Raw genomic sequence first — 22177 nt, forward strand, 5'->3', positions numbered from 1 at the left:
TGGGGGGGAAGGACTATATAAAACTGCAAACCCCCATTGCCATAAATTAAAAGATTAGGCGTCCCTTTCCGTCCCTGTTTTTGTAGGCGATCGATCACCTTAGTGGGTCTTTCACTATTCGATGCGCACTCGGATTTAGGAATACTAACGGTGCTGCTCTGAAGACCTTATTGAAAGGATCATCTGTGATCAATGCTGATGTTATCGTATGAAAAAAGAAAATTAAAATAAACACCATCATATATAATGACGTCTTCAATCAAATAAGAGCCGTCTCCCCCCAACCCCCCTGTCTTCTTTAGACTTAGATAAGCTCTCCGAGCATTAAAACGCGACACATTTGTTATATTTCTTTACATAAAGATACTCTCCTTTGGCTTTTAATGCATTTTTGATTGACAGTAACACCGGTCTGTTAAGCTTGCATTTCAAATGTTATCATTAGTATGATACAGCGCGGTAACAAAATATAGTTAAAGCGACAACCACCTTGAACATTGCATAATATACACTTAGGCAAAGCAAAATTTCCTTTCCAAAAGTATCTTGAGGGATACTAAACTGCCTTTCATTCGTGTGAAATTGACCTAACTTTTAAACGAGAGATATTTCTCGATTTTCCTCAGACAAACTAAGTTAAAATTTAAACGAATTATTAATAGATCAAAAGAGTCAAAGCTCCCTTAACATATCAATCTCCATGAACTTTAAACGCATACGTCATTCACTAGTGGAGTCGACAACTTCGTCGAATCAAATAAGTCGAAATGGAAGACCATCGGGCGGGGTGATTCCATTCAACCGGTGGATGATAAATTGTCTTGCACTTTTCAAGTTAGAGGCCAGATATGGGTGTCTTCTTTAGTGGATGAATTGTTTTTGAGACAACTTTTATGGTTCAAAAGCAATGAAGCGGACACCTAATCCACGTCATCAACTAGATCTGTTTCTTTTGCAATAGAATCCTGTGACATGGAAGGGTTGCGCATCATCCCAATGAACTCTATAGAATCAAGAAAAAAATTAAAGTGACAAAATCAACGATGAAATTCCGTATGATCGCAAATAATACGTTGCTAGTGTTTACAAGACGGATTGTCCAAAATAGTCAATTCCTTTCGATAATTCTTATGTCCGGGCTTTTCACTCGCATATGTTGACACTGATAGCCTCGTGTGACGTAAATTTTAGTGTTGGCGTTAAGCGACGGCAAGTAACACAATAGGACACCCTCTACTCAATTTATATTGTTGAGGGAAGTCAAGTATTTCTCGATTACTAAAAAATCTAAGAGGGTATTAATTAAATCAAATTCCTTTGAGTGAATAAAGGATCCACTAGAATCTGGCCTCGTTGCTTGGTCGAGAGTAGTGAGGACTCGTATCTGGGAGAAAACGGTAAAGGGTCAGAAGTAACTTTGCCGGCTTTTTTCGGAAATCTCTCGCGTAGCTCTCTCACACGCTCATTCCCCAACACCTTCACGTGGTTTCTCGCGCGCGTCACGTTCTGCAAGCCCAAACGCTTGATTATATTTATTGTGGAGCATCAAATTGATTCTTCACTTGCCTTCTGGGACATCCAACACAGTGTCTGGACCCAGGCCACTTAATCCTTCGTCGCCATAACTTTTCCTCAATATGTCTCCTATGTGACTCGCACTGAAAGAAACCGGAAATTTAAATGACGTGAATATGACAGTAGCCTGTGATCTGAGGTTAGTTCTTTTCTCGCTCAGCATTACAAATGTAGATATCTCGTAATGTTCTCGACTAACACCAAATGAGAACCGGTTGATAAAAAAATTGAGTGAATATCTTTGCAGGGCAATAAAGTAATAGATCGATACAATTTATGTAATGAAACTTTTAATGAAAAACGGGGAGCCCAGAAAGTACGACAGGACTGATCGCTCGGTGCACAGGGAAACCTACCAGCTGTATGGCGGCTCATCAAGATCAGAATCTTTATCTAAGTTCAGAAGAAAGTCTTCTAGATCGGGAAATATTCTGCGAATAAATAAAACCACAGATCTTTTAATTCGTGATCCTAGCCATATATAATTAAACCGCAAAACCAATCTGGTATAGTAAGGAATGGCAGTTCAGATCTGTATACAATGGCAAATTGCAACTTAAAGAATTGCTATTTTTTGTTTTAACTGAGACTTACAGGCTTCTATCTGGAATGTCCTCCGATGAAGAGTCTGTATAATTTTCTCTATCATAAAACAAACGAAACATACTGTAGTTTGCAAAATCACCTCTTCTACAGCTCAGATTTTCCAAACTGACACTCATCTGGCACTATCATTGTTTACATGAAATTAAGTATATATTCCGGTCAACTCTCTTGATAACAGTAGCAGACATCGAACATTAGCTGAGGGCCACAATCACAAACATATTTCGGAAAACCAAGTTTTTTGTTTGGGCTTTCGCCAGCCGTTGGCTCTGAGTGGTCTACAAATAAGGTGGATGGAGGGGGGTGGGGGTGTGGATGATGGGGGTGGGGGTGGGGTGGGGAACGCCATTGGACCTTCCCTTAAATTCGCCAATGATTAAGTACGTTACAAAGTATTATAGCTTCTCTACAATTTACTTCTACTGGAAGCTAGATAAGCGGACGAAACTCACCCAAAGTCGTTCCAAGGCGACCCATTATTGCCTTCATTTCCTTTTGGTTCGTGGTCTGCAGCTTGTTCCGGCATTGCTGCCTGCAAGTCTGGTGATTCTTCCACGAGCACAGGATCTTCATCTTTATGAAAACTGCGTGATGCATCGGTGGCAGAGGGTGATCGAGAGTATTAAAAAAAATTAGGAGAAATGAGGACACGTGAGGCAAATAGAGGAATCATTCTAACTAGTCGGATTTCCCTTCGTTTGATCTCGACTGAGGAGAGAAGTATCCTCATTCAAAAGGTAAATTTAATTGTGACTCAACCGAAATCATCCAACTAGACCGCTCTCCTACAATATTTATTTCAATGTTTCTACCTGGAAGTTCTCGAAGGCGACTCCATTGCGAAGTCTATATCTTCACTCGGCTGCCTAACAAGAATAGCAGGGATCTGCAATATCCTGCAAAAATAACATTTTAAAATTAAGCCATTTGTATGCAATCATCTCTCCACAAGAATTGGACTGGTTGAAGAGTTCCAGGCGAGTTTTCAAGGCCAACCCACTCGGAGCGTAGCAAAGAAAAATCGATTAAAAATCTCTCCAAGCTAAAGACATTGAACAGGATTGGAACTATCACCTTTCTTTTTCAATTGACACAATTCTTAAATTTTAGGGGTATAACAGTTTTTTTTTCAGGCGGATAACAGTTTGTGGGTAAAAAAAATATTCACAGTTGTTTTCATTCATTTCATTCATTTTTCAGTATTTTCAGTCTCTCCTTCACGATTGTCAAGAAAGTCCCCACTTTTTTTACCTTGCAGGTTTCACAGTATCATCTGGTTCTTCTTTTATATTGTCATCTTCCACTGGTTCGTTGTGAACTTCTTCAATTCTGAAAGACAGAGAATCATCAATTCTCTCCGATCCTCAAAGCTGACTGCTGGTACATTTGCCTTATTTCTCAAGCGTAAGGCTGGGATGTCTGTGGACTTGCCAAGTCCCTTCTCTCTAATATAAACTAGTCATAACGTGACGAAGTAGCTAAGGGTCTTCGTCTTCCTCTTGGTTTAGTGCCATGTGAGAACGTTTGCCAGGCCAGCTGATTTCGCTCCGTGTCCTTAGCAGTACAATTTCCTTATCTTTAAGACAGAGTTTGAAGTAGAGGCAAATATACAGCTAACTGTCGCACAAGCTTTGTCGAAATTAGGCAGTCTAAGACTGTGTGTGGCTACTGATTTTTATAGCAATGAAAAGAGTTGGAGGTGGTATAATGACGCTAGAAGGTAGTGTTGCAAAATATTTGTATCTGCATGCAAAACAGAAAACCTGCCGCATCCCGCATATTTATAGGTAACCTATTCCAAAAGGGAAGGATGATTCAATAATATAGTAAATAATCGATACTCAACCTATAATTTCGGCTTATGGTAGGTGTACCCTAAAATGTGGTTAATTTTCGCTTACTGCTCAGGTGGACTGGTCTCATGTTGTACCAATGGTTGTCCTGCTTCTTCGTCAATGAATGACACTCGCTTAGAAGTTCTCTTAGACGGGGATCCAGATCCCGGAGTCTGACCTTCACTGTGATGCAAAGAAATAAAAGATATCAGTACGTACAAAAACAGAGGATAGCTTTGAAGGCGCGCTCTGATTGGCTACTCAAACTCCGAATATCCTTTGCTATTCACCTCTGAACGACTCACGCGGGATTTGCACCCGAAAATATTGTAATCGTCGCAGGAATAAATTAATTTAAGTCATCTCTCTAGACTATATTATCTAACTGTTTTAGTATAACGTAAAACAAACATTTTACCTCAGTGTCGGTGAGAAGTTATAAAATAATAAATAAATGAAAGAATAAAATAGAAAAAAAAGAGAACCCACAGGCAACGAGAAGTTATTCTTTAAACTGTTAATCCTTCAACATTAACGAAAGGCGCAAAAGTAAAACCAAAATAAGAGCAACTGAAGAAAAAAAGGAATCAAAGCAGCCCCGCGGAGCAAGTAAATGTAAACTGCCCTGCTCAGGAACACAAGAGTATCTACGTCACGATTAGTTCAGTTTTGTATCTTAGTGGTCGAGAGTGCGGTTTAATTTTTCTAGGCTTGATCATTGGGCACAGTGAAGCAGCGAGTAACAGACAACAGCGCATCTCAAGTAATGGTCATTCCTGTGACCGGGTATGTGTCAATAAGGGGACCATACAAGGAAGTGCGGGGATCCATATTTATTTTATTTTCTTGAGACGTTTATAAACGACACGCCCGTGCTCTTCAAATATGCTGATGACTCAACTATTGTAGCTTCCGTATGGAAGGATTTAGACACGTCAATAGACCTGGTAAAATCAGTTTCTCTGTTGGAGTATAAATGATCAGATGCTGTGTAATCCGAGAAAGTGTAAAGAACTGATATTTTAGAAAGAAGGACAGTAGTGGTACACGCCATCAGTACGCTCCCATCAATAACATTCCTCGATGTGATAGCCTTGTATTGCTCGGTCTGATTTTTCAGCCTAATTGTAAATTCAGCGAGCATGTTAGACTTAAGTTCACAAAAGCTAACGAGTGCCTTCACATTCTCAGAACTCTACGAAAGGAACTCCTTAGCCAGAAGGAAATTGATCACTTATTTAAGATCCTAGTTCTTCCCATTCTCACTTATGGTCTCGCTGTGTATGGTGCTTCTGACTCTTGATTTAAATGTTATAAAGCGTTTTTTTAGACAGGTGCCATAAGCGTCATTTTACCTCTCAAACACTCAGCACTTTTAATCTTTGAGAACAGCAAGATAAATCCGTTTTTAAAAGAGCTATTGATAATCATACGCTAGGTGCGATCATTCCCAAAGAAAAAGAATTAGTATATAATTTGCGTACGAGGTGTCACCTTCCTCAGATAAAAATGGAGAGATTCAAGAAAACGTTGTAAATAGACTTATTTTTAAATATAATCTAGTGTAGTATTATTATTCTATCTTATATTATTATTGTATTTTATCGTGTATCATTTAATACTTTTTTACTGTAACTTAGAATATGTATTTTTATCCTTTGATTGAATTAACACTATTATTATTATTATTATTATTATTATTATTATTACCTGTACAACAATGCAGTACGTAAAAAAGAAAAATATCGGAACTTGATTAACGAAATGAGTAGAACTCTCAGAGGTGTGAAATTTGTAAATCTCTCCATGAGCTCCCTTGGCGTTTTCTCAGATGAATGCTCTACGTTCTTAGGCATGATGAATGACATAGGCATTGACAAAAAGCAGCAACTTTACATAATCAAGGAAATGATAAATATAGCTATTAGAGCAACATATTACGTCTTTTGTTGTAGAAATAGGAATTGGGACAACCCAGATTTAATGCAATTTTGATTTTTGTCTGTGTGTTGAATAGGCCAATCTCAAGCAGCATTTGTAAATTGCCTATACGTAGTGAGATTTACAATTGGACATTTAAAAACACAAATAAAGTTTCCATTTTTATTATGCAGTATACACGTTTGGATGCTAGTGAGCTAAGCAAGATAGGGCGAAAATTCGTAACCTATCTGCATGACAGGACTGTTAACTATAATAATATCTAATACTACTTAAATATAAATGATCAATATAAAACGATAAAAGTGTCAATTGGCCCAATACTAAGATGTGTTTTTTAAATGTTCATGATGTACTGTTCAGCTCTTAAAATATCCTTAACTTAAAATGTTCATAAAATACTGTTCATAAAAACCAAATATTATTATTATTATTATTATTACTATTATTATAAAAGCAGAACTTGTCCATCTCAGTTCTTACCTTTCTCTTCCTTCTCCAAACATGTTAACCAATGCATCTCTCAGCAAAAGAGAGGCCGGGCGAGAACTGGGCCTTGAGCCACCTCCGGTGCTAGCCACGCCCGGTGATAGGTACGGGCCTTTGCTAGTCGACGGCTTTGTCAGAGGTACAGTCTCCTCCGCGCACGACGATGGACGGGAGGGCCTGGGAGTTCGTACACTAAAATAGGAATGAAATGAGTGTCAATGTTTTGGTCACTCAGGCTAGAGAAAACCTATTAAGGTTCGATAAAGGTTCTGCGAAGCATGATAGCTTTTGAAAAGGTAACCAGTTGTTTCGTCTACGAATTAATTGGCCAAAGGTAAACATGATAAATTCGCCGACGGCTCAATGGGTTCGTCCGTTCCGTGAAAAGTTCTCTTAATGATGAAAATTTGATTTTCAGTACTTTTCCAGCATTTGAATTGTACAAGTTCCGGTTGATCGGAAGCTGGACAACGGGACAAGTTAGAGCAGTGTGCTACGATTCACTTTTCTATTACTATAATAACGTTACATATGCTGACAACAAGCGGACTCCCCCTGTTGTTTACAGTTTGAGAAAAAATGCTGTTTGTTTACCCTTCCGCTAACTCCAAAAGTCTTCCCGCAAACGATATTTTCTTATATCCTCCAACCATAGGACTGGGTCTGCAGAGTGAATTAAAAGAAACTATGAGTTGATTTCAGATTCGAATATGAGTAAGTCCTTTTTTCAGCCATTCCCGTTTTCAAGAAAAGATATATTCAAGTAATTATTCTTTGGATCCCTATGCTTTGACTAAAGAATGTTACTCATAATAGTAAGTGAGAGAGGGGAACTCGGGGACGATCAAGGAGAAATTTGTATTTGCACGACGTATCGATGAGGACAAGTACATTGTAGCTTCAAATTTTTCCGTCAGAGAAATCAGTGCCAGGCGTTCTACACGTCGCCGAGGATTGTGGGTGGAGCATTCTCTGAACGGGTATATGTGCCAGCTTCTGGGATCTTACATGTTCTTGGAGGTGGGTGGGGGGGGGGGGAAGAGGGGGTATAATGGGTTTACAGGAAGTATAGAGCCCTTGTCAGCATTAATCCGCCACTGGTGTTCAATTGATCTGGTCTGTGTCCTCACCGTGATTGAAACATTTTTGACAAAAATATGATTAAAAAAGGTGTTTTTCGATAATTAATCGACTCCAAGTATGTTTGTGACTTACCTTCCTGCATTGGGGTTAAAAGACTGGCCCTTCCAGGTCTTCGTCATCTCGTTGTAGAGATTTCCTTTACTAAAACAGAAAAGAGAGCTTTGTTCAGAACATCACATTCGCCGCTCTTCTGACTCATTAGCTGAAAAACTAAAAATCAAGTGAGGATTGATCGCTCGCGTTTTCCTACACATGAGGTTGTTCACATGCTTTCTCATAGTTTGGAGTTCTCATCGTAGAATTACCGCACTCAACTGAAGAGTTCCTCACAAACTAGCCTTCACTAGCTAAATCCTATTCAGTATTTAAAAATGGTAGCATCGGTTTCACCTAATGTTGTGCATTGTTCTCTTCTGCCGCTTTTTAGCTGCACTTTTCTTTGCGTAGGATTCATACCTTTAAAAAAAGGGAAGAATAACAGTTACAGTGTAGAAGTAATGTGTGAAAACTAGTTCGCCTGTAAGGAGGAAATTTGAAATTTTTATCACTGCTAAAACAATTTTCTTTTCTGTGAATGCATCAGGTTATTTTTCATTTTTTCGATCTCAAAGCCAATTAACGAGGCCCAAAAATTCTGGCTTAAAAATATATGCTCTAGTTGTCTTAACAGTTCAGTTCTTAATGGTTGGTTCGCCTCCCGGTTAGCTCAATGGATAGAGCGCTGGACTGTTGTGCGGGAGGTCGAGGGTTCGAGCCCCGGCCGGACTAACACTCAAGGTCTTAAAATAATTGAGAAGAATATGCTACCTTTCTATAACATCAAGAAATGGTTAGATATTCTAGTCTTCTCGGAGAGGGACGAATAAATGGAGGTCCCGTCTCCTACAGGGTTAGGGGTAGGAGACGTTAATTTCCCACGCACGAGATTACTGTGTGATGGATGTCCTCCCCTGGGGTGGGATGGGCGGGTTAGGATTGATTGTCAAGCGCTGTTGATCTGTCATTGTAAATAGCGCTCTATAAGTGATAAATTGTAAATTGTTGTTGGTTCCAAGCACACAAACAAGTGATCAGGCTGAAAACTAAGGATGGCATTGTAGCGCGATACAGAAAACCTGTTAAAGTTCGTTTAACAGGGTTCGACAAATCAAGAAATGGAAGAAATTTCTTTGAAAAGTTAAGCACTTTGATTGGTCGAACACTGTCGCATAACTTTTTCTGGAAAATTTTAATTCAATTTTAACTAATTTCTTTTTAACTAAAAAATTATCACCAAGTTCTTTTGAACGACATTAGACTACCTGATTGAGGTGAAAGTATGAAAAAGGTTCTTGACATCACTGAATCACCCACTACTAATAGCTCCAAAAATCCCCCTGGACCTCGGAATACTAGATCATTGTAGATTACCCCTCAGTATTCCGGCAGTTTTGTTTCCTTGATAATTTTTCAAGAATCCCTTCTCCCACTTGATCACGGGAGTTGCATGGCCAGCGATATATCATATTAACTGGTAGTCACAGTTATGTCGCGGCAACGCGAACTTACATTTGTCACGACTGACACATAGACCCTTCTATTCAGGCAACTGACCTGTTATGCTCTTCCGAGTTAAACTTGTAATTCCACCAAGCTATACCAGCGACAACAAGGACAAATATCATAACAACAGGAATCGAAGGTCCAAGGACTACGATGTCTGGGACTTTTTCCTCGACCACCTTCTGTTCCTTGGCCACGACGACATGACCTGGCGTCGTCCAAGCACTTTCCCCTCCACCAAAGGTGACTCGAAACGTCCTGGGTAACGGAGTCCGAGCGCCAGTCAGTTCTGTTGTTATTCGTGTTTCTGGTGTAACTTGGAAAACAATTCCCGCTGTAGAGTTTATCGGCGCTTTGCTTGTAAATGTTGACAAAGGAATACTAAATCCTGATACGTTTACATTTGAAGACGAGCCAGTATTTGTTGGAGGCTCTGAAGCAATCCTTGTGGATGTTGTTGTGACAACGGTTTGATTGACAGATGTTCCGACTACGCCCATCGTTGGAGCAGGTGCTGGTGTTTGAAGGGTTTTATAATGAAGCTTGAACCCAGTCTCTTCGCCAGTAGAGTCAGAAACGAAACGAATTCTGACCCTAGACATCAAATAAAGAATCTTGTCTGGAGGATTACCGTTACAATATTTCACATTGAATCCTGCGTTACTAGACGTAGAGTCAAGTTCTTTTATTTGGACAAAGTCACAATGGCATTTATTGCCACCACACTGATTAGAATTTGATTGGAAGTTAAACGATGTAAACCGCAAAGATACATTCGCGTTTTTCGGGGGCGTTATAATCCAGGTGCAGGATGAGTTGGCTTGATATTGTCCCCGAAATTTGGGACTTGTTATGGTTCCTTCATTGTCGATAAGTCGCTTTCTACTTTGACAAGCAGTTGGTAATGATCCTGAAATGTACAGAGTTAACTGGGTGAATAACAACATCGGTAAGAAAGTGCGAACAGTTTATGGAAAAGGGAAGCGATGTAAACAAAAGACCAGCTGATTAATCAACCAACAACCAACGTATATTTAACAAATGGTAAACACCACACCGTACACTATTGAGTTATGGATGCACGCGGGAGGTTGCTAAGCACGAAAGAAGCGTAAGAGTCGCTCGAGGCGATAGCCGAGAGCGACTCTAGCTTCTTGAGTGCTTAGCAAACCTCCCAAGTGCATCCATAACTCAATAGTGTACGCTGTGGTGTTTACCATTTGTTTTATAACATAACATTGATACATTGTCGCTAAAGAGTTCCCTTTTATATAACAAATCTTACGTGACCAGAAAAAACAAGCGCGCGCGGAAAAATAGTCTTTGCATTTGCTCACGTGAGCAGCGTACACCCATGGGCAAATGGGGGACGCTAAATTGACCAATCAGAGCGCGCGCTTTACTTTGGTTATGTTATAAAGGTCTATCGAACCGACCGAATGACCGGCTTACCGACCGACCGACAAACCAACTAACCGCTGGTTTTTCCCGACAAACGGGCTGCCCCTCCCCAATCGCTACCAAACCAACATGGCGGGGACTGATTACAAATTTACTAGGGAGAAATCCTCGTAGGAAACCATGCTACGCAGTAGTTTACCCAGATGTGAAATTCTGCTTTTGTATCTTATCTGTTGGGTCTCTCCGGGCAAACTCGTACAGATGGCCCTCAGTTTTTTTTTTAATTCGATTATCGGATCCCACATATTTCCTATTTTTTCATACTCACGATTTTTCTGATAGCGAAACACACTAACCTTCTGTCTCAGCTTTTCAAGTTTTGGGGAATGTTGTTGCTATAAAGCTTAAAACTGTGTTGTGAATACGTAATTAAGCTGCTAGCTGCGATGTAGAATATTAACAAAGTATCTATCTACAGCGTTCAGGTATCTACGAGTCGAGCGATGGGAGCTTTCACTATGATTGGTCTGTGCATCTTAACTATATTCGTCGTTGAACATGCTGCTTTTCTTTCGTTATTTGTTTCTCTGTGTTGCAAATTATGTTTCATTTTCTTTCTTCCTTTTTATTTATTTATTTTTTTTTAGTCCTGCTGTTTTGGCATTTTTTACGGTGGCCCAGAAGGCTCAACGCAAACAAAAAATATACTGTAGCAAATAGAAAATATACTGCAGCAAATAAAAAATATACTGCAGCAAATAAAAATATACTGCAGCAAATAAAAAAGATCAAAACGCAAAGAAAAAAAGTACCGCAGCAAATAAAAAATGCAACGCAAACGAAAAATACTGCAGCAAATAAAATATGCAACGCAAACAAAAAAAAAGAGAACGCAAACAAAAAAATTGGAACGCAACGCCAAGGAGGACTGTGTAATAGATTTTAGTTTCCTGCCAAAACAGCATGAACTGGAACTCGCTTTTGGTTATGGACGAAAGCGACCTGCGTAGGATTATAGAAGATTACTTTCATGAAGGTTATGAAAATAGAGTTATTATCGATTTTTCAAAGGAGCAGCATGGTACTGTCATAAGTTCGCTGCAAAACATGGTTTCGGAAGGCGAACAAGCAAAGGATGGAACGAGTGTTGGCGGGAAACGAAGAACTATTACCCAGTCTTCCTTGGCGTTGCGTTCCAATTTTTTTGTTTGCGTTTCTTTTTTTTGTTTACGTTGCATATTTTATTTGCTGCAGTATTTTTTGTTTGCGTTGCATTTTTTATTTGCTGCGGTACATTTTTTCTTTGCGTTTTGATTTTTTTTATTTGCCGCAGTATATTTTTTGGTTGCTGCAGTATATCTTTTATTTGCTGCAGTATATTTTTTATTTCCTGCAGTATATTTTTTGTTTGCGTTGAGCCTTCTGGGCCACCGTAATTTTTACTTCTTTATTGGTGAATATTTCTGTTGTTCACGTATTTTGAAATAAAAGCTAGCGCTAAGAAGTCACGACGTTTCGACCTCTCTGAGGTCATTTTTCAAGTGAGTAAGTTTTCCAAATCAGCATAAATATGTTGAAGCAAGTTGAAGACGATAAAATGTGGCGAACGCTAAAATATGTTCACGTATTCGAGAAAACGAAGCCGAATTGCGTGACGTAGCATTTATAAATAGAAGCAAGGAACAGCGAGGGACTCGAAGATTTCCCGAGGGGGTAAGGGTGGGAACGTAGTTACGAATTGTTCGTACCCCGAGGGAAATAAGATTCCAATTCCTGTTACCAAATTGCTAGAAATTATCTCCACCCCCAAAATATTCCCAGCCAATTTACATTCGCAAACAATGAAAATTATCCCGGTATATTGTTCATTAAAGAGAGTATTAGCTAAAACAATATATAGTAAATGTAAATATACAAATATAAGAAAACTCGGTCTTCTGCACCTGCAAATATCAATCAATATATTAGACATGTAAGGACGTATATTTTGCGGAAACGGAGTTATATTGTTTGCATATATTGCACAAGAATTATTGTACCTCTGAGGATGGACTATCGAGCGCTATTTGTTAGGAGAATATATTGTCATGTGATTCAAAATTCTTTAACAGAAAAGAATGATAAAAGAAAAAGGAAAGGACCGGTTCAGCATTAGCCCAAAACGTGTTTACAAACTTATTAGCACAAAAATCAACCTGCCGTGAAGCGCATTATATACCCAGTTCAAACAAATGTCACTTTGGACAGGAAATAAAAACGATTCACCCTGCTGACTGCCTAATTCGATGCTAAAATTTTGAAAGTATTGTTTTTCTTTGAGTTCAAAAAAAGCGAGCAAAATAGTTACAAAACATCTGGGAAAGAACAATCTCGGATTGTGGCAGTAAATTAGTTCAATCTGTTTTCGAATGAACTGTTTTTCCACTCCGAACAAAGTTAGTTAGTCTAGGAATTGAAGAATAGATCCCTTTATCTGTCGGAAAATGAAAGAGAATTAAGAGAAAAAATTAACAAAATCTACGCATTTTAAACAGCCCTAGTTCTTGTTGACCCTAAAAAAAAATCTTGGTTTTACATGTGATATTTCAGAAGGAAATCGCGACGATGCGATCTAATCTTCCACGAATTATCTGTGCCACTGTTCATGTTTGATTATCCAGCATAATTCAGGGTAAATAAAATATTTGTGGAGATTTGACGGAATTAAATAGATATGTTTAATCTGAGCAGACAAAAGTTGCTGCGAAAGTTGAATACATTTAATTTTACTGAACAATACGGACCGTTGGTGGTAATGTTAGAAAAAGTTCATAGTCTGTGTAGTGTGCAAAACCGCAGCCGAGGTCATTACGAATAAAAGTATATTTTGTAAGCTTCTTTCCCCCGCTTGTTCCCCCTAAAACAGTTCAGCTAATCCGTAAAAATAACAAGCAAATTCCTAATTATTTGACGGAGGTGAAATACTCCGAATCTCTTAGAGATTCGATAAGTTACAGCGCATGTAAAATTTTATGACACATCCATTCGCGCATATCATTGAAAAACATTAAGCAGGAAAGCTTCTGATTCTGCGGGTCAATATTTAAAAGCAATTTTACTCACCAGCTTGTCGTGAAGTTCTAGGTCTTGCTACGACCAGCTGAAGCGCATAACTGAAAGAGGTAAACCATGTAAAACATATGAACCTCATGTCTTTCGAACAACAGACATCCACTCAGCTTATAAGCTCCGCCGACGCATCAGCTCCAAATTTAAAGGCAGGTTTTCTTGTTATTTAATTGATCAATACTCTCAGAGCGGAAGTCTTCTTTTGTGAACAGCTTGGAAAGAAAATACAACGACGAGAGCTAGAAAGGGCTCGCTGTCTTCGTGACAGGCTGCGTTGTAATAGACCGGCTCTTTGCTCGAAGTGGGCAGAATGCATTCAATGTTTACTTTTTCGTTGAGAGTTTCAGCAACTGGCCGAAAGATAAAGCTCTGATTTTGCGTTTCTCTCCGGATTTGCTTAAAAGAATCATAGGAAAGCGCATTCCTTCACATCGTCTAAGATGAAGTTTTGCTTTACTCTAACAGCTCTGCTGGAAGCCAACAGATACGCCAAAGACACAATGACCAAACACGAAGGGGTCAAATTAATTTTATGCCCATCCTTTGTGCCATCGTCACAATCTGCGGCTCCCGTCGGGAAACAACCTAAGTGTTCACTTCTTCGTCGTGTAAATATTGAACCAGTATGTGAAAGGCGATTGCTTACTCCACGCAAAGAATTATAATCTCTAGGAATTGGAGTGTGTTATCCGACCGCAAAATCGCGGGTGAGTGCCTCGATTGCAGGAGTTGTTCCGTTTGCCAACACACTACGCAAAGCGAACAGTAGTAATTTCATTTATCTCTCCAGAATAATTCTAGCGAATCGAAGGCGATCAAACCTCATTGTTTATCATTCTAATCATACTTAGAAGACAAGGAAAGTAATTACTTTATTTAAGCTGTCAAAGTGTGCGTGTTTGTAGCGGATAACAATCAAATAGTGTCCAGTCACGCAATCTGATTTCAGCGACTTGAAATTCTGTGCAGAAAATCGTTGCAATATTGGAAAGAATCGGTGATAACATAGGTTCAGTCAGTTCTGCCATATTCTAATCAATACATTTTGACAATAATGTCAAGATATAAAGGGTAAACTGAGCGAGAATGAGGAACATATTCTGTCTTAAAATTAAAAGGTAATTAAGGGTGACATCTTACCTACGCTCCACAGATATAGTCATACATTCTTACTCTTTTGTTGTGATAAGAAGAGATCGAATGACTGAAATTGCAACGAGGCCAGAGAATTGCGTAAATGCACTTCGCGACTATCAGCATGTGTATTAAATGGGTGGGGGAAGGGGGGGTAGGCGAGTGAGTGTATCATTAAAAGCCCGGGAGGTGAGGTGAGATATCGCATGATGTCTCCATTCAGCCACCCTATCCCCTCGGTTGACCAGAACCTTCGTACAATCGGTTTTAGTGCCGGTGCGTGCCGTGCCAACCACTTTTCAAAGGCTAAGCAAATTGAAATTGAAATTCTGTTTCTCTCCTGTTTTTCGTCCATCTAATATGAATTTCATTTTTCGTCTATTTTCAGTTTCTTATGACACTGAAAAACAGATATTTTCAGTGACATCATGTAATGAACAAATCAAGCTGCAATTTTGTTGTTTTTGTTTTTCTTCATCGCAGTGAGTGTGAGGAGAACGCACGGCGAGTACGAGAGTCGAGGGGCAAGACACCAGAGAGTGGAGAAGAGCTAACTTAGCCCGAGAAGGCTTGGAAGACACTGGTTTTGGTAGACAAACTGATCAAGAAGGTAAAATAGACATTTTTCTGATTTTTAGCCTGAGGTATCAGTCTTCGTATCTTTTTTCGAAAACTTGTTCAATGCCCATTAAACCGGTTCGCATAGAAAACTGTCCCGCCATTATTCTTCTAGAAAAACGCAGAGAACCTCGTAATGCTCTTCTTTAGAGTGCTTAAGACGAGAAAATTATTCCTTTCTTCAAATGTGGTACCCCAGTAATCCGATGAAAGATGTAAGTATGTAAAGGTAAAAAAAAAAAACAAACAAACAAACAAAACAAAAGAGAAGGTATGAAGTGTTCGAATTTTCCTTTCTTTCCACAGGAAAAAAAAAAAGGGCCATTTTGCGAACCTTATTTTTAGGTCTGGTTTTCCAGCACAGGGAAAAAAAACCAAAAACAAAATTTATATTTCCTTTGAACACTGAAAATCGGTTGGCTAACCCGGATTCGAATGCCCACGAGGAAAACGGAGAAAATTCAAAGTGCTTCGACAAGCAATGCCAACTCTTTCAAATCATAAAAAAGTTATTCATGAAAAAACCGTTTTACGTTGCCATAAATGTATACAAATACATCTTATGAACTACCAGCAATAGAGTATTTTGATTGGTTGATTTTAGTTATTGGCCCTCTGACTGCCCGAGTCGTGTAATAAATACATCTTATCAACTACCGGCAATAGAGTATTTTGATTGGTTGATTTTAGTTATTGGCCCTCTGACTGCCCAAGTCGTGCAATAAACACATCTTATGAACTACCGGCAATAGAGTATTTTGATTGGTTGATTTTAGTTATTGGCCCTCTGACTGCCCGAGTCGTGTAATAAATACATCTTATGAACTACCGGCAATAGAGTATTTTGATTGGTTGATTTTAGTTATTGGCCCTCTGACTGCCCAAGTCGTGCAATAAACACATCTTATGAACTACCGGCAATAGAGTATTTTGATTGGTTGATTTTAGTTATTGGCCCTCTGAATGCCCGAGTCGTGTAATAAATACATCTTGTGAACTACCGGCAATAGAGTATTTTGATTGGTTGATTTCAGTTATTGGCCCTCTGACTGCCCGAGTCGTGTAATAAATACATCTTGTGAACTACCGGCAATAGAGTATTTTGATTGGTTGATTTCAGTTATTGGCCCTCTGACTGCCCGAGTCGTGTAATAAATACATCTTGTGAACTACCGGCAATAGAGTATTTTGATTGGTTGATTTTAGTTATTGGCCCTCTGACTGCCCGAGTCGTGTAATAAATACATCTTATGAACTACCGGCAATAGAGTATTTTGATTGGTTGATTTTAGTTATTGGCCCTCTGACTGCCCAAGTCGTGCAATAAACACATCTTATGAACTACCGGCAATAGAGTATTTTGATTGGTTGATTTTAATTATTGGCCCTCTGACTGCCCGAGTCGTGTAATAAATACATCTTGTGAACTACCGGCAATAGAGTATTTTGATTGGTTGATTTCAGTTATTGGCCCTCTGACTGCCCGAGTCGTGTAATAAATACATCTTGTGAACTACCGGCAATAGAGTATTTTGATTGGTTGATTTTAGTTATTGGCCCTCTGACTGCCCGAGTCGTGTAATAAATACATCTTATGAACTACCGGCAATAGAGTATTTTGATTGGTTGATTTTAGTTATTGGCCCTCTGACTGCCCAAGTCGTGCAATAAACACATCTTATGAACTACCGGCAATAGAGTATTTTGATTGGTTGATTTCAGTTATTGGCCCTCTGACTGCCCGAGTCGTGTAATAAATACATCTTATGAACTACGTAAGAGGAACACTGCCTCGTACAAAAAAAAAAGTCTGACGAGAGATTTACAGGATGACCGATTCAAACACGTCCTCTTTTTTCCTCAGAGAATCCACTGTTTCCACACATGGCAAACTTTCATTCGTTCGTCAACTCTTGGTGAATTTTCCTTTCCCGTTTTTCCAGGTTCTGGACCTAACACCGTGAGTGTGGTATGAAGAAAGGAAAAATTTACTGGACTTCTGTTCCCTCCACGTGCACATACTGTATAACTTGATGGACCCTGATACTGGAAACCATTCACTGTTCCGCTCACACTCTTGTTTACCAAACCGGTCGAGTCGGGATTTAGTTGTTAGTCCCAATGAGCTTCCCTGAAAAACCTACAGGGTCTGATTCAAGAAGTGTAGTAGCTGTTTTCGGTTCTTATCTCGCTGAACAAAAAAGAAAACATGGGAAGTACCTTTAACAAAGTAATGTAACAAAGGGCCGAGGGGCTGGAACATGAAATTAAACGCAAATCACTTTTAGTATGGATGACACGTCGGTGAAAGAAATCTCCGCGAAAAACGAGCACTGGAGAATAATGGTACATAAATAAATGTTGTGCCGCGTAGCACTATGAACACAATGGTGGAACAGAGAATTAACTCTGAAGTGTAAATTAAAGTGCTACGTGAAACCCATGAAAAACCCACTGGGCGTTAGCCCTGGTAAAGGGTATCAGGGAACCACCAATTTCCGAATAACAAAATGACATTCCCAAAAACATTCTCAAGCTACACCATGAGTACAAATGAGATACTGATTCATACCAGAATTTTTAATTCTGCAGTCTTTATCTACCTCCTTGTCCTTGCTTGATTTTTTCACTTTAAGTTTGATCTTCTTGCCTGTCACGGAGCTTCTCAGTGCCTCTTCCTTCCGTTTTCGTTCTTTCATGAACTGAAAGATTCGATAAAAAGATTCATGGAACTGAGTTCGAGGTCAGTACTCGAAGTGCGCACTGTAAGTACATAAAAGTTTGCCTGAAAAAGGTCTACGAGGGTCACGCAATCCTTCTTTCAGCCATTGAAGAAGGCTGTTTGCAGTTAGAAGGTTTTCTCTCTGCTTAATCACCACGACAAACTCTTGTTCTTTAGCGGTTCGAGATCATCATGGCCCGTCGCGTCGAAGGCAGACGGCCTTATCAAAAGAAAACGTTAAGTTCGAGTTATGTCTAATCAGAGGCGAGTTACGAACTGTTGAAGAGGGGTTAGTTTCTAAAGCTTAAACTGTGATGCTGCATCGTTGGGTGGTATTACAAGATTATTTGTTTGATGATGTGAATTGGCCTCCGTAAGAGTTTCTAATTCTGATGTTTCGAGCGCTAGTTCTAGCGAAGGGCTAAAGCTCGAAACGTCAGCTCAGAAACCAGGGAGGAGAGAGAGGTCTCTCTCTGCCCTGTAAAAAGCTCTTTACGGTAGCCAAAATTAATTATCATAAAACCAAATTAAACTGTCGGAGGGTTTTCCTGGGCTACAAACCTTTGAAAGTTGAACAGGGCCAGAAGCTTCGTCTGTTTCTTTCCTCCTGCTCTTCTTCTTTCTTTTCTTCTCCTGATTGAGATAGAAAACTTTCTGGTATTTAAGACAGAAAAGCTGACTTTCTCCCACAATAACATAATGAATATAGTACGCAACATCTGATTGGTCAATTCAGTTTCCAAGCGGATGCTTTATCTGGTTACGGAGCCTGCATATCACTGCTTAAGTCATGAAAGCAATAGAACGCACTTTTTCCGAGCTCTCCGAACTTTTCTCCGAGCTCTCCGAGCTTTTCCGAGCTTTCCGAACTTGATAAAGACACTTGGAATGTTGGGAAAACAGTTGGAAAGCTTATAAATCATAGGTCAAACCTTGCATTCTCCAAACATCTCATGTGGCTTTATCACATTATAGAGCCCAGAAAATGTGTTCTATTGTTCAAATATGATCGGCAAATCCACTCTCAAATTGCAACTACTTGAGACATACATTGTCATAAACAACTTCAACATGAGCAAGGGTTTTCATCAAGAGATGTATAGAAGAAGGAAAACAGAATAGTTTTCTCTCTGTCTAAATAAAATCTAGCTTTGTAAATCTAAATTGAAGTGGAGAATTCGGAGCATTGGCCAAAGCACTTTTTAATTGTCATTGCCTGATAAACACCCTGAAGCAGATATTATCTACATTTGTAACAGCGACACACTTGGCTGCCCCTCTTGCATCACTTTTTTGTCCTTACCGCATTTTTAGATCAACCATGATCATAGTTAGTAGAGGGGACTTTACTTCTGCTACACATTCCACAGCCAAATACTAAACAATTTTCACCTGGCATTATGTCAACTGACTTGAGTAATGTTTTAAGCTATATTTTGAAGGTAAAATGTTGCACGATCACAGAGAGAATCCAAAAAATTAAGCGCTACGTGACTGTCGAAACAAGCCTACGGCGCCATTTTGGATTTATGTGTGCAGGGTCATTGTCACGTGACCTCGATAAAATCGAACAATAACCTATCCGATTGAAGTTTGCCGCATTTCCTGACCATTTCCCTCTACTAACTATGCCGTGATCTTATGCTAAACAGATGCTCAGCAACATAGAATCTAATTGTTAATTTGACCAAGGTTTAAAATATCAAAGATCCAAGTGCTGTTACATATACCTTTCTCTTTTTCCTTTTTGTCCTTTCTGCTGAAAAGTAAGAAATGACAGAATAAAATAACTTTCGCAGATGTTATGAACTTCCAGAAAATAAGATAGTAAATACAGTAGAATCCTGGCAACTCAGACTTGGTTAACTTCAACTCCCCAGGAACTCAAATGAGATCTGATTTTGCTAGACCGCATTTTTATTTTTAGTGATTTACCATCGTTAACTTAAACCCTTTTTTGTTTCCTTTGGGAGTTCAAGTCAACAGTGTTATTCTTTAAAGGCAGTAGAAATAACTATCAGTAAATAATTTCTTTCTACAAGTTTGGTTGAGCAAGGCTCGGCTATTTGCCAAGGAAGAAAGCTTGGGTAGATATCATTTAAGTAAATACAGACAAATTCATCCTCCAATAAAATACTCTTAGACTAGTTGCTTTTCTCCAACATCTGCTTGGGAAACACCGCAATAAGCTGTGAGTGAAACAATGTTTTTAGAATGTACTACTTTTTTTTCAATATCCATCAGTATATATTAAGTTTAATTTTCATTTTAAGTTTCTGAAAGTACTGTATTTCCTTGATTAAGCAACCTCCTTCCAATAAGTACCCCCCACCCCTTTAAAGCCCAAATTTGAAATATTCAAGGAAATATAGTATTCAAACGTTTTGATGCTTACCTGAGGAATCTGATTCAGAGGCACTCGAGGAGCTGCTGCCAGTTTTGCTGGATGAAGTGCTTCTTGAACGCTTCCTTCTTTTCTTCTGTTTTTCTGCCAGGATGATCGGTATACAAGAACATATTGATTAACGAAATTACAGTGCATTGTTGTTACAACAGCATCACCTCCAAGATAAAAAAAAAAGATATATATATGTATATAAAAAATAATAAAAAAGGAGAACGAAAAAATAAAAATGTAATTGTGTAGTACTGTTAGTTCTGTACTTGTTGTAAATATCAAAAGTATCATCCAAACATGTGTCTGTGTATATTCGTACAACAGCCCCTAGTTACTTGAGGAGTAAGTTTGTTAAGTGATCGGACATTCATAATTGTAGGACACAAAATAATTGTGAAGCTCTACAGATTCCATTCTTTAGGTCAGCATCTGGTCAGCAGTCCTTTGCCTTTAGAGGAGCGAGGCTCTGGAACAATCTATCCCCTGAATTAAGACAGTGTGCCTCCCTAAATGCATTTAAGGAAAAACTTAAGAGTCACATTCTTGCAAACAGTTATTAGTTTTGATATAATTGGTTATATTAATGTAAATAGTCATTAGTTTTTGATATTATTAATCTGATGAAGTTATGTAAATAGATGCTGAAAAGCCTCTTGGGGAGTACCTATTAAAGTTTTCAATTGCGACCCTTTTTATCCAAGATCCAAATTTTTATTGTTCTCTCTTGCACAGTTGCTACTTCTTTTTGTTCAGTTTTTGTAGCCAGCAGTTTTGTGGGTGCAAAGGCATTGAGCAGTAAAGCTGGAAGAGACTTGGGACAGAAGATTCATGTTTTTGCCCCCGTTGCCACACAATTCACGCATTTCTTGACAAATAACTTGTCATAGTCTGGTGTCTTATCACGCATGTTAATAAACTTTACAACGCAGCTGATTTCAAAATCAGTTTCTCAATTCTTCATGGGTGTTTATCAGGTATTTGGCATTGAGGAGTTTGGCTGAATTTTGATGCTATGAACTATTTTTGATTCAGACGCGGAGAATATTCCCTTGTTACTGTGAACTGACTTCTGCGAAATTTTTTTTTTAATGTACACCTTGGCTGTATCCCATCACCTGATAACTGGAAAATACATTGAAACTGGGAGAAAAAGGTGGCCAGTTAGAGATCTGTGGGATATTAAGGGCTACATAGATTTGTATTTTAGATACAGTAATACGATACCTCGCGACGGTGATCTGCTTCTGCTTGAAGAATTTGATGAAGAAGAATTTGCTCTTGACTGATTCTTTTGCTTCCTCTTAGTTTTCTTCTGTACTGTTGAATAATGAGAGATGGTTTGAATGAAATTATCCTATAATTACAAAAATGAAATCTATAACTCACTTAAGGCTTGTAAAAATTTGTTTTTTAATCACTGGCCGCCAACTTCTCGCCAACTGACAGAGAATTGACAGATACGTACGTCGACTGCGTGACATCTCTCCTTCCTCGTGATGTTTTCTTGATGAATCCTTCTTCTTTTCTAATAAAATGAAATGCCGAATAAGTAAATACACACACAAAAAACTTTCAACTCGAGGAAATGCAATGCCCACCTTCCCGCTCTGGTCGCCCTTGTTCGTCCGCCATTTTGAACGCAAGACGCATTGATATCAGCGGTCC

At 38.9% G+C, this 22177-nt stretch overlaps 2 protein-coding genes across 5 annotated transcripts; both read right to left on the reverse strand.

The window, feature by feature from the left end:
• Nucleotides 1-339: 339 nt before the first annotated feature.
• On the reverse strand, nucleotides 340-14881 carry LOC111324898 (uncharacterized). 2 transcript variants are annotated; one of them, XM_088762734.1, is made up of 15 exons: nucleotides 14781-14881; nucleotides 13635-13684; nucleotides 9183-10041; nucleotides 7980-8045; nucleotides 7662-7730; nucleotides 7041-7109; nucleotides 6441-6638; nucleotides 4083-4199; nucleotides 3433-3510; nucleotides 2994-3077; nucleotides 2634-2765; nucleotides 2170-2217; nucleotides 1932-2006; nucleotides 1567-1658; nucleotides 340-1003 (listed from the first exon to the last, which is right to left on the reverse strand). In XM_088762734.1, the coding sequence occupies exons 1-15, from the start codon at nucleotides 14801-14803 to the stop codon at nucleotides 921-923; spliced, it is 2043 nt and encodes a 680-aa protein (XP_088618860.1). In that variant the 5' UTR covers nucleotides 14804-14881; the 3' UTR covers nucleotides 340-920. The 2 variants fall into 2 exon arrangements, with proteins under 2 accessions (XP_088618860.1, XP_088618859.1); XM_088762733.1 differs by lacking the exon at nucleotides 14781-14881 and having other exon boundaries at nucleotides 13635-14480.
• Nucleotides 14882-15883: 1002 nt separating this feature from the next.
• On the reverse strand, nucleotides 15884-22175 carry LOC111324900 (uncharacterized). Of its 3 annotated transcripts, none has more exons than XM_088762738.1 (8): nucleotides 22111-22175; nucleotides 21978-22037; nucleotides 21737-21829; nucleotides 20510-20602; nucleotides 19845-19870; nucleotides 18676-18747; nucleotides 17996-18094; nucleotides 15884-17583 (listed from the first exon to the last, which is right to left on the reverse strand). In XM_088762738.1, the coding sequence occupies exons 1-8, from the start codon at nucleotides 22160-22162 to the stop codon at nucleotides 17533-17535; spliced, it is 546 nt and encodes a 181-aa protein (XP_088618864.1). In that variant the 5' UTR covers nucleotides 22163-22175; the 3' UTR covers nucleotides 15884-17532. The 3 variants fall into 3 exon arrangements, with proteins under 3 accessions (XP_088618864.1, XP_022784300.2, XP_088618865.1); XM_022928565.2 differs by having other exon boundaries at nucleotides 19845-19873; XM_088762739.1 differs by having other exon boundaries at nucleotides 17965-18094; nucleotides 19845-19873.
• Nucleotides 22176-22177: the final 2 nt, after the last annotated feature.

This window comes from Stylophora pistillata, chromosome 6 (genome assembly GCF_964205215.1).
Source record: "Stylophora pistillata chromosome 6, jaStyPist1.2, whole genome shotgun sequence".
NCBI classification, from domain to species: domain Eukaryota; kingdom Metazoa; phylum Cnidaria; class Anthozoa; order Scleractinia; family Pocilloporidae; genus Stylophora; species Stylophora pistillata.

What these genes read in the sequence shown, in the direction of transcription:
- LOC111324898 (XM_088762733.1), bottom strand. Translation starts at nt 13,722, where the DNA reads ATGAGGTTCATATGTTTTACATGGTTTACCTCTTTCAGTTATGCGCTT. An exon ending in TTTAACCCCAATGCAGGAAG is followed by an intron (nt 7,110 to 7,661) that starts GTAAGTCACAAA and finishes TTCACTCTGCAG; the next exon opens with ACCCAGTCCTATGGTTGGAG. An exon ending in TTTGGAGAAGGAAGAGAAAG is followed by an intron (nt 4,200 to 6,440) that starts GTAAGAACTGAG and finishes TTTGCATCACAG; the next exon opens with TGAAGGTCAGACTCCGGGAT.
- LOC111324900 (XM_022928565.2), bottom strand. Translation starts at nt 22,162, where the DNA reads ATGCGTCTTGCGTTCAAAATGGCGGACGAACAAGGGCGACCAGAGCGG. An exon ending in CAAAAAGGAAAAAGAGAAAG is followed by an intron (nt 18,748 to 19,844) that starts GTATATGTAACA and finishes TATCTCAATCAG; the next exon opens with GAGAAGAAAAGAAAGAAGAA. An exon ending in AATCAAGCAAGGACAAGGAG is followed by an intron (nt 17,584 to 17,995) that starts GTAGATAAAGAC and finishes TTTTTTGTTCAG; the next exon opens with CGAGATAAGAACCGAAAACA.